Below are 12,172 nucleotides of genomic sequence, written 5' to 3'. Positions count from 1 at the left end.
AGAACGGTACAGCTACTTCTGCTTCTTCCTCCTAACTACGATCTGCCACGCAGGACAGCGAGCCGAAGAGAGAGAGAGAGGCGAGGGAGGAAGGAAGAGGGGAGCTAAAAGTGAGAAAGACAAAGGAATAGCGAGAAAGATGAAGAGTGGGAGACGGGACAGAATGAGAGGGTACACGAAGAGGGGTGTCGAGGGAGGGAGTTTTCCCGAGCCATTCGCTGACACAGACGGTGATACGCTGCTCACTGTGGGAGTTCCAAATGGAAATGTAGCGTGAATTTTAATATAATTTGGGGAATTGGAAGCTAAAAAGGTTGTTATTTTTTTAATGAAAGGGATGAACGTGTCTTACTTGCCGAAGCGAAGACGAGCGTCTCTGTGGAAATCACGTTGGGACGATCGGAGTGCAAATGAGTGTCTTCATGGGCCAAGAACATTACGGGCATTTGCATCCGTAAGCTTTGTGTGTCTCTCTCCCAGTGGTCGAAATGTGCCAGTGATGTCGGAGCATAGAAGTCCGAGTCCACAAACGGGGGTGTTTCTGCGCTGCCCTTCTGCCGCCCCCAGCAGCCGACAATGCCTGTGTCGTGCGTGGTGGGGGGGGGAGTGGTGGCGCAGCGGTTAGCGCTACGCTGCGCTACGAACCCAGCGACACGGGTTCGATTCCTGCTCACGGCCAACACCCAGTGACGATTATCTGAACCGGTCCTGGGTCTCCCTTAGGTCGACTCAGCCTCGAATGATTACCTGATGCGGTGTGTAAACATCCCCACTGGGGAGACAAAGGCGGCTGGGCGTGGTGCTGGCCACCCACCCCTTCGCGTTCCGTTCCGACCTTCATAGGTGCTCGCTAACAGCACTTGCCCCAACAGTTTGTTACAGGCTCTACGGGGATCTTTGTCTTTGGTCCGCCAACCCCCAACGCTTTATCCAGGCTCCGCACGGCCTGGCTATTGAGATCAAACGAGATCAGGGTAATTTGGTCACAGGCACATACAAAGATAAAGATCCCCCGCATAGCCTGTAACGGACTGTTGAGGCAAGTGCTCTCACGAGCAGCACCTATGAAACTAAAAACAAAACTGATTTTATTTCACCAGGTTAGGCCCACTGAGTCATATGGCTCTTTTTCAGAAGCAACCTGGCCACATGATAGTTCAACGAAGTGGCTTATCACGTGGAGATTTATCGTCGCAGCCAAATACTCAAAATGCACGTTTATAAATATGGAGAGGAAAACTGGAGGACCCGGAGAAAAATCCACACGACCATGGGGAGAACACGCAAACTCCAAATATACAGCAGGCGTCAGGGTTGGGATCGAACCCACGACCTCCTGTATACCAGGCGAGGTAGTTAACATATCGCCAAGGTGTAATTAAGTAAGAACCCCGTGGCTGACTCCATCCTTTCTCCCTTCTGTGCGATTCCTCCTCCTGCCACTCCCCGCTTACCCCCCTCCCCACCTCCACCGAACGTTGAAACCGACAGCTGTTCGAGAGGGACCCTCAGAAGCGACTGGGAATCGTCGGAGACATCCGCGCGCAACCTTTCTTCAAGACCATCGACTGGACCGCCCTGGAAAAGAAACAGATCACTCCTCCGTTCAAGCCGAAAGTGGTGAGTGTCGTGGATTAAACGGAGGCATCGAGGCACGTCCTTTGATCGCTGTGCCACTATCATTCTTTATTCTGTCCGTTGTGTACATGCCGTACAGAGGTCGCCGGCTCGTTTTCCCGGCAAAGCCGGCTAAAAGAGCGATCGATCGGGTTAACCACCCAGGGCACGGAGCTTGTACAATGGCACTGATATTCGTTCGCTCGCGCAACTGCGCGAGCAACTGCATTCAAAGATCCTCCGTAAATCCTTCAACAGACTGTTTGGGGCAAGTGCTGTTAGCTATGAAGGCCGGAACGGTGCATGAAGGGGGGTGGGTAGCCAGCACCACGCCCGGCCGACCTTGTCGTCGCTGATGGCTTACACACCGCATTCTCGAGGGTATTTGGTCTATTCTTCCATGCTGGCCGGACGTGTGGGATGTGGTGGGCGTACACACACTTTATGCCACAACACGCAACCTGCCGACTTCGTTAACTGTGGTTGGACACATTTACACAGAGGCAGACGGTGTTTGGGGGTGGGGGAGCGATTTTAGAAGCTCGCACCGTTGTTTTAACTGCCTCGCCGGGAGATGGAATCGAACCGGCGACCTCCAGATTGCAATTCCAGCGTGCTGCCCGTTACACCACCACGGCATATGAGTGGCAGACACAGGTAAATCTTTATAACCAGGCGAGAGCCCATTGAGAATGTACGTTTGTTGAACTTGGTTTGCACCGTACGTCGCCAACCGTGTTAATCGGAGGTGCGGGAGAGTAAAGATCTCTTATTCCCAAGCGAGAGCCGCTGTCGAAAAGGCCCAGTTGGACCAAATAAATAAAAAAAGGTCACAAAAATAGGACAACTCGCGTTCAAACATCGACATTGCCCCCGTCGGTCACGCCGCTCGCGCAGCGCAGACCTCTCGCGAAGGGCGCCGCGCACTTCACGGACGTAGCCTGCACGCACAAGCACAAGCACAAGCACGCGCAAGCGCGCAACTGCGCCTTACTTTGTCTGCTGCCACCGCCGCTCGTCGGCCGATCCGCGCCCCCCGCCCCCCGCCCCCCGCCCCCCACCCTCGCTCGACCGTTGACCCCCTTTGCCTCCCCCGCGCAGAAATCTGCGGGCGACTACAGCAACTTCGACAAGGAGTTCATCAGCGAGAAGGCCAGGCTGTCCCTGGACGAGAAGCGCCTCGTGCAGTCCATGGACCAGTCGGTGTTCAGCGAGTTCACCTTCATCAACCCGGAGTTCAGTCGCCTGCTCAAGTAGCAGCGTGACCGTCCTTGGGGGGAGGGTCCCACCGCCCGGCCGATCGTTTAACCCGCTGGCTTGACGCCGACGTTCACGCTCGGGGAAGGCTTTCGGGGGCGGGGGTGGGGGGGTTGTGGTGGAAGGGAGTAGGGGAGGGGGGAGGGCAGGAGGCGTGGAAATGCGAGAGGTGGTTTGTCCATGCGACTACGGGGTTACCCTCCTGAATTTTTAATCGGATGCCCACATTGGCATCCCCCTTGATATTGGCACGTCATACACAATTGGGGCAAACCTCGTTTTTCAAAATAAACGTACGTGTGTGTGTGTGGGGGGGGGGGGCATTATTTCGACATTCTGTGCGATTCCTATAATAAGGTGGCTGCGATGCCACACGCTCGCGATCCGGCCCACTCGGAGGCAGGGTCGGTGGATTTTCAGAGGTGTGAGGCATGGTGTGCCTGTGCGTCGCTCACAAGGTGGTGCTGCGTGCGTGCGTGTGTGCATGCGTGCGTGTGTAAAGGCGCTGCAGCAAAGTCTGTTCGACAGCAGATTCTTTTGCGCGTGGAGTTTGAGTGTTGTCCTGTGCTTGATCGTGCGCCTTTCTGCCCCGAACTCAAAAATATTAAATTGTCCAAAGGGTCACAAAAGGGGGGAGAACCTCTTGGAAAAAAACACCCAGTGAAGCCCTCTGCTCCACGAAAGATTAAAAAAAAAATTGTTCTCGTTTTAACATTTATATCGGCGATGGATAACATTTTATATTCCTCTGTAGCCCAGGTACCCTTCTCGGTTTCTTAAATGTTGACGGCTTAAAAAAGAATGCAGTTGGAACTGTTTTTTTTTAAATAGTGGAATTCACCATAGTCCCTGGAGTTTTGTTCCATCAAACCCAACCCGTTCAGCTATGGCGTAATTATTATTAATATGAAATGATCATCATAAGAAACGCGTGAATTTTGTGTTTGTTCTGCAGGTATTTACTTTTTTGTCGGCTTTAAAAAAAAGTTTGCGACAAAAGAGGAGGGACCCCCATCGAGGATGGGTAAAAGCTGGGGCCGGCAGCTGTTTTACAATGGGCTCATTTTGTGAAATCGCATTACTTAGCAAAAAATGTTTTAAAACGTTGCCGTGTTGTGGTTTCAGAACCATCGGGGCCATATTATTCTAAAGGTTTTCTTGTTTCGCGCGAAATTGGGAAATGTGCGGCTTATCCCAAGTGGCATGTAACGCCCCACTCGGCGAGGTATCGTCATGATGGTCGTGAAAAACGTTTCAATGTTACGGCTGTCAATGCACGGGTCCTGACATTGGTACAGAAAATACAACAACAACAACAACAAAAACTCCATGGCAGTAGAAGAGCTTTTAAATTTGCGGCCTTTTTGTTTTTAATACGTTTCGCAAGTCGACGTTTTGTGTCTTATTGATAGAGGCTCGTCGCGGAAGTAGCCCGAGAGAGAAGTGAAGTTGGTACGGACAGAACACGCGGGAATGTGTACACCAGGGTATACGGGGGTCGTCGCCAGAGGCACAGTTCACGCTTTTTCCTCGCTTCGTTCCTCGGAGCGGGGAAATTTTTTTTTTAAATCATAACGAATGGGTAAAAACGTTCGACGGGAACGATTGTGTTTTTATTTTTGCCGTATCGGTGTCGGCGCCGGCGTCGTGATGAAATCCTGACTCGGAAGAGAAGTAAAAAATCGCGTAACAGCAAACTTACAAACAGGCAAGTCAGAAGTATTTGAGGTGTTTTACCACCTCAAATAGACAGACGAGAGGGGCATTTAATTCCAGAAAAGAGTTAAGTGTGGTTTTCTAACTGTTTTGGCTGGTCATTGTATTATGAGGATAATTATAACGTAATTATGTTGACAGCGACGATGATGATGAAATTATTTTATATGGCATGTTAGCAACAGTTTGTACAGATATCATAGTGGAATGTCAAGGTCCTTCAACCAATCCAAGGTGGCAGTAGTTGCTGTATGGATTGCAACGATGATGATGATGATGATTTATAACAGATTTACTCATTTGCTTAATTACGAACGGATGCTCCCAGTGATAGAACAAACTTTGCTCCAAGAAAGCCCACCGGAGGAGGATCTCAGTGTGTTCACGATGCTCCAGTGCACGTTTAAAAGTAGTCGTGTGGCGATTAGTGGATTCTTCGGCTCAAATCGAATCTTGTGCTTGTGCTACACGTGTCGAACGGAGCGAGGGTAGCATTCCGTCTTCATCCATTCACGTCGATTTTACACACACTTTCCGTTTAGACCAAACGTTACGACGAATGAGAGGCAACTTAACAAGAGCAAAAATAAAAAGAATGGTTAGGCTCTCCGATGTGTTTTCGGCTTGTAGTGCGGGTTGTTTTGGCATGATCATAATCGGAATCTTTATCTCTACTGGAGGAATCCGATGAGCTATAAAGCTTTTTTTTCACAGATGTTCAGTAGGGGCGGGTAAGAACGTTACAACAGCAAACGATACAAAAACACGATAGTAGTGTAAAGTACAAAACGCGTAAATGAATCACCCAAACACGTACAAATAAAACTAAACCATCCCCATTCTAGCAGGCAAAACCAACTGAGGTATTAACTTATTTTTCAGACGTGACCTGGCCACAAATGATAGCTCAACAAAGTGGCCCCATCATTTGGACATTCATAGCGGCAAAATAATCGAAGTAATCTGAATCGATGATTTTAAACGTGGAGGGAAAAACCAGAGGACCCGGAGAAAAAAAATCCACTTGACCACGGGGAGCGAGAGACAGGCATCGGGGTCGGGATCGGACCCACGACCGCCTGTATACCTGGCGAGGTTGTTAACATCTAGCCACCGTGATGATGATGAGAGAGAGACACCGCAAACTCCAAATTAAGCAGGCGTCAGGGTCGGGATCGAACCCCCGACCTCCTGCATACCAGGCGAGGAAGATGACATCTCACCACAGTAGCGCCCCTTAAATAGTTAATTCCTAAAAAATACAAGTAAAAATTGCATCATAAGTTCCCAAGTTTGGAAATGGGCTAACAGCAAAAACAGTCTCAGACCACGCCAAGACAACGCTGAAGGGCATGCCCACACACTTAGAAAGCACGTCGGAGAGCTTGTACAATACAGCCCTGAAAACCCTACGCAGTAACATCAGATGTAATATCAACCAAAGAGAGACTTTGCAGACGAGATGGAGCGGTAGAGAGTGGGAGATTGATTTGTCACATGCCCAGTGAAGATCTCCACGCTGTGGAATTCCCTCTGCAGTCGGGTGTTGTCAGTGGGAGCCGATGCAAGAGCGAAAGCTTGTGGAAGACCCAACGCAGAAGATGCCTGGGTTTGATCATCCACAAAGCTCACAGTCCACCCTAAACCGCATCCACCGCACAAATCATGGCAGATTGGGACGCCTGACGCACAAATGGAAAATGTTTAAACTGTCCAGTAGTAGTGTGCGACTGTGGTCATCCAGAACAGGCCGTAGTACAACGTATAACGACGCAATGGCCCAATCCACAAATACGAAGGAGACATCACAGCGATGATACACTACTCCCGACGCGGTTATCTGGCTTGACCACCTGAATGGGAAATTGTAATTATTGCTTTGCATCTACATCGGCCATACAAAATAAAGAAATGAGCGAACGCCACGCGCCCCGAGTTTGATCTGCCGGCGTGGCAGTTGAAACAATGGGCTAGCTTCTTAAATCTCCTTTTAACCGCTTCTGGCAATGCGGCAGAGGCGTGAGCAAGTGCAGTATTCCCTCTTTATTCGCGAGGGATACCTTTCAGAGATGCTCGTGAATAGGAAATTTCGCGAATGATATTGGCCTACAAAACCACCTACCTGTTAAAGCTTCGAGAAGTTCCCCCTGTCTCTCTCATCTCTTTATCTCATCCCTTTTTCTGTCATCATTTTCTCATCACTTTTATCTCCACTTGCTCTTTCGTCACGTTCTCTCCCATCACATATCTCATCACTTTCCCATCACTCTTTCTCTCGTGTAGAGAGTTCCAGATGCGATTCGTGGATAGCCAAAATCGAGAATGGCAAGTCCGCGAATAACAAGGGAATATTGGAATTGCTGGGCCTGCACCTTTTACCTTGACCAGGAACAGATGCTCGCTCTATCCCGATCGTTAATGAACGAAAAGCACGTGGGCACTTAGACGTCGGTGGTGAGCAAACAGCAGCTGTTCATGCAACAATAGGAACCGAATGTAACACGAATGGCATCGGTTCACATTATTTGTAGGATAGCGCCGCCTCGTGTGATGGTTTGGGAGGAAAAAAAAGCAGGAATGGATTATTTTTTTTGGTGCTCCCACGTTTTACACCGTACACACTCGAGCCACAAATGGCACACATTGTACAATGATTAGTTTTATTGTTGTTATGATAAACGTACTTGGGAATTGTATCTCCCGTGAGGTATGCAAGTGAAAACTGTGGTAGGTTATAGTGGGTTTTTTGGATAGCTTGTGTAAGTGTGCCCCTTGATATGTTTAATGTGCTTTGGTGATTTGGTGTACGTGTTTGTGAGATGTAAGGTAATAGTCATTAAACACTGTCTATTAAATCCTCTTATTTTATTCTCACAGTGCAGTCCCACTCAATGGATCACTTTTGAGTCATGTTATTATTGCTTTGTGGACCATTGTATTTTGTAACACTTTCAGTCTGTTACTATTCGCAATGTTTGAAAAATCACACGCTGTTTTTTAATTGTACGGGGGGGGGGGGGGACTTTGTGCGTAACTAACGTTGCCTGATTTAAACGGAAAATATTCACGTCTAGCAGCCGTTGTGAATTGCATCCGAACACAAATGTGTGTGCGGTTTTTTTTTTTAGAACGTTTATAGCATTAAAGTCTGAAGTTTATCGGTACGGTGTTGGATAAACAAGCGATGAGCTTATCGGTCGCCCTCTCGTAGTTGGGGCGCCATTCGCGGTGGGAGAATTTATAAATCTCAGGATGGAGAGAACCAAGGGGCGGGAAATGTTTTGGTGTCGGTGTGTTATGTAGACGAATATCTTGGACGAAAGCAGGTACAAACATTTTACTTAGGATTCCTCGTGTCGTACTTGTGTTAAATATTCCGCCCCTCAACCAAAAAAGTTTTACGAAGCTGAGATATTTTCAGAGGTTAGTGTTTTACCAATGTTTTTATTACTACTCGCTTCACCGTTTCACCACTGAGGGCCAAGAAATGCCAGAATATACTTTTTTTTTGCAAATCTGGAAATTATTATTGCAACATCAAATGAAAGTGTGGACGTTTTTGGCCACACTCAGAACTATTCTGATGTTATTCCTGTCAAATTTATAAAATCCGATTAATATTCTGTCAAATTCCACATGTATATAACGTAGGGGTCTTTGAAATGAAAACTAAATACCAAAATGTGCAAACTCTTACCCGAGTTTTTAGAAATAACAAAAATGTGGCATTTTAACGAATTAGTCACGTCAAATAGGGAAACTCGCGTGTTTTCTTGCCTGAAATGTCACCCTTCCCCATGATCCTTTATGAAACCATTACCGTATTCTCTGGATGGATAATAAGACCCGCTGGAAAGACGCACCCAAATCTTGTGCCCGTGTGTCAATGCACAAAGTTATACAAATTTGGTACCAATATACCTACCGGTTAATGAGACACGGCAATACAACGTCACTGTACTTTCAAATGTTTTGTTGTATAGTTTGGAGAATACGGTAATCTCCCCAGCGCTTGCCACCACGTGCAAGAGACTTGTGTCCATCGTCAGTGAAGTGCCGTTTCGTGTGCAAGCTTTTACGATGGATGCGTCATGTCACTCCACCCGGGTACGGAATTGTAGCAGAGCTGTCCCATGGTGTCCCCGTGGCTTTTAGTGGCTGCGTTATGCTGTACGCGCGTGTATTATAATTATACCATTTGGATTTTCACACTTGTTGGTTATCTAAGGCCAGTTTAGTGGTGGTGGTGGTGGGGTTGAATGTATTTCTCGTGCTTTTTTAGCCATTGTTGTACTTGATCTTCGTTAGGCATCAAAAGTACGTTCATGTGTATCGTCTTAAGGAAAATAAGAAAAAAACGTGCTTACCGTGACGGGACTTGGGATGCATCCGTTCTGCCGGAACGATTCCGTGTGTCAGCACCCCCCCCCCCACTCCAAGTCGTCGGTTGCACGCAACATGTCGCGAGCGACTCGCGTTGCCTTTGTCGCGAACTGTTAACTGCGTTTACGTGACAGACCAAAAGGGGAGGTTATATTTACAAGAGGTGGCGCTGTGGTGTCTGTCACCACCAAGAACGCACCCGATCTCTTTGTCAGATCCTGAAGGCTCGGCGGGCGGTGAGCCCTTGGATGGTCGCTTGAAAATCGCGACAAATTTTTGTCGTGGTGCTGCGGGCGGAGGTATGCTGTGGGTAACAGAGAGACCGGTGCGGAAAATCCCATTGTTGGTGCGGTGTATCCGTGCTGTGAGGCGTCTGCTCTCTCCCCAGCCAAAAAAAACCCACCACAACGAATATAGCGGCGGATTTTCAAAGTGTATCCAGGGACTCCTTTACATACGAGCATTCGACTTATGAACTTTCAGAGATGCGAAAAAACCTGTCCGTTCGGAACGAGAGTCGTAAGTTTAACCGCCGCTGTGCTGGGATCTATATTTGCAGAACGTGAAAAACCGGTGGCATCTGGATATCCATGATATATATATTTTTTTAAAACCATTCCACCATGTTTAGTATACATGCCGTACACAATGTTTGAAATCGACAGGAGTAAAGTTGGACTTAGGAACAGACCTCTGGAACCTCGCTAGTTCGTAAGTAGAGGAGTTCCTGTATACACATGCCCCTCCTGGTTCTGACAGCTCTAAGCTCTAGAGCTCCCTCTAGTGGGGAAGCCCCCCCCCCCAGCACATTGGCGGGCAGTGAGCGTAACCTCCGACCTTCAGTCCAGCATCGCGACGCCTGGTGGTGGTAGATTGTAACGAAGCAGGTGGCGCCCGTTGAGATATTGGCAAAAAGCAAAGCTACACGGAACGAGAATGTGTGTAGTTGACTCGAGGGGCTTGGCTTTTTTTCGTGGTGAATGTGGGGCGATAATTTTTTGGGGGGGAGGGGGGGGGAACTAAATCTGCTGTAATGTTTAGCCGTGGCATTCATTGCATGTTGCTCCTTCGGCTTTTGCATCGAGGCCTGTGTCCGTGTGTGTTTTTGGCATTATATTTTCTATATGGTGGCTGGGACAAGGTGCTTTATGTTAACGCGTACTTCGTTGGGATATTGAAGCCCTCCATTATCATCTACAATAGTAAAATAATAATCGGATTGCGTGCGCATTGTCCGGTGACGCAGCTTTCATGCCCGTGTAAATACGCAGTTACGTTGTTTGTGGTGGTGTAATTGGGATTGTCATGGTACAGTGATGTCAAAATGTATCCGTTTTTATAACGTAGATATACAAGTTCTATTAAATGAATGTACAACTTTACTTGCCGTTCTCTGAATGCGTTAATTCATTCGCAAAAGTTGTATTCAAGTATTTTCATTTAGCGCGGAGGTCGGGTCGGGGTCAAGAGGCGCCGAGGCTGGTGCCAGATGAGTCCTGGGTTCGAACCGTGGAAGCCACCGCCCGTGATAAAACTGGGTTCCCCTGTGCGGTCAGTCGATCGTCTCAGCCCGGTCGTACACGACTGCCTGGTTAACACGGAGGCTTCTGCGAGCAATATTATCCACAATATAGCTTTTTGAGTTAGACCGCATAATTAACGGTACATAATGCACATAACGTAATGCACATTATGTATGTTGATAATATACATAATGCACATTATGTATGTTGATTACCCAATAACCCCACCGGTAATGGATATCCGTTGTCATTTATATGAATACATTAACCCCCCCCCACCCCTCTGGTCTTCGCACCTGATTGGCTCACGAGTGACAACGTCACATTTACCCCTCTCGTTAAGACCCATGGAGGAGCATTTCTCCAGAACTCTGGCTGCCGCCTGATGATGCTGGTTGTAATTACCGGCAAAACTCGAATTATAGATGTGGGTTTACTCTCCAAGACACCAGTGTGCTGAACTAGTAACGAATTAGCTTGTGTTTACGTGACAAACCTTACTAATTGGCCGTGGCGGGTTTACCGACGCATCTATATTTACGCGATCTAACCCGAAACCCTCGATTATGGAAATGACTGCCTGCCAAAAAAAATACTCCCCATCACATGAATTTTGGCTCTGCACTTAGTGTGGCTAAATTCCTGCTCTTACGAGAATCTAAATAGAATATTGTCTTGGTGGTACTGTCACGTGGCAAATATTTATCTCTGCAGTAGAGCGGTTGGGGAAGGTGCTGCTGCTCTTTACTGCGTGGACCAGAATGTCACTTGAATTGACCTGGGGGGTAGCTCTGTGATATCAACTTACGTGCGCTATTCTGCAGACGAAAAGGGTTGCCACTGTTCTGCAAGGGACCCGCAAGAATACTTAAACCTCGTGACGTGACGTCGATTGAATGGGAAGGAGTTTGCAGTGCGCGTAAATACCATTCTTAAACGACTTCTCTGTGAGATTTTCGAGTGGGTACTTCGTCTCGTTAGGTGACTGAAAGCACTGAAGAGGGAGAGAGAGAAAATACATCAAGGGGGAAGGACAACAGAAATATGTGAAGAAAAAAAAATTGATTCCAATTAATAATTTTCATCATCTAACGAAACCCCCCCACGGTTCGTGCTACTGACTGCAACCGTGGATCAGTCGAATTTTTTGACGCCAGTGGTTCTTAACCTTTATTGCAGCCTTGCACCCCTTTGGTACTCAATCGTAAAAAAACATTTATAAAGTTAATAAATAACATGGGGTTTTATGAAACTAAGTTGTTACGTGCCCGTGCTTGATTTGTGTCGTGATGATTTACCTTCACAAAAAAAATCTGGCCATGTCTCGCACCCCCAGAAAGGGCATCTCGCACCCCCAGGGTTAAAAAGAACCACTGGTTTAGCCATTAGATTGCACGCGATATTCAAAATGCACAACACGCGCGGGTGGTTCTCGATCATTCTCCTCGGTTTTACCCAGAAAAGACTCCCCCAGTCTCACTACTTTCTCAGGCAGTGCCGGATTATCCCAGTAGCACAAGTAGCTACATACTTTCAAGCTATCAATTCCAGTTCAGTGATTCTGCACTTGCTCAATCACTATAGTACAATACCGCCTTCAACATTAATGGACGACTGGGTGTTTTAAGGTTAGCGATTTGTCGTATTATCTGGATGTATAGCAAATGAAAACATAC

At 47.5% G+C, this 12,172-nt stretch overlaps 1 protein-coding gene across 7 annotated transcripts in view; it reads left to right on the top strand.

Moving 5' to 3' along the window:
- Positions 1 to 10,355, top strand: part of LOC116952362 (protein kinase C delta type-like) — a 115,441-nt gene extending 105,086 nt beyond the window's left edge. For all 7 annotated transcript variants that reach the window (XM_032971642.2, XM_032971641.2, XM_032971644.2 and 4 more), the window contains 2 exons: positions 1,492 to 1,620; positions 2,719 to 10,355. In XM_032971642.2, the coding sequence (XP_032827533.1) occupies positions 1,492 to 1,620; positions 2,719 to 2,874 (285 nt within the window). In that variant the 3' untranslated portion in view covers positions 2,875 to 10,355. The remainder of the gene's footprint in view (positions 1 to 1,491; positions 1,621 to 2,718) is intronic.
- The last annotated feature ends 1,817 nt before the right edge of the window (positions 10,356 to 12,172 follow it).

This window comes from Petromyzon marinus, chromosome 46 (genome assembly GCF_048934315.1).
Source record: "Petromyzon marinus isolate PM22_M1 ecotype Great Lakes invasive population chromosome 46, UKy_Petmar_22M1.pri1.0, whole genome shotgun sequence".
Classification (NCBI taxonomy): Eukaryota; Metazoa; Chordata; class Hyperoartia; order Petromyzontiformes; family Petromyzontidae; genus Petromyzon; species Petromyzon marinus.
This window is presented reverse-complemented; position numbering and strand designations above follow the sequence as displayed.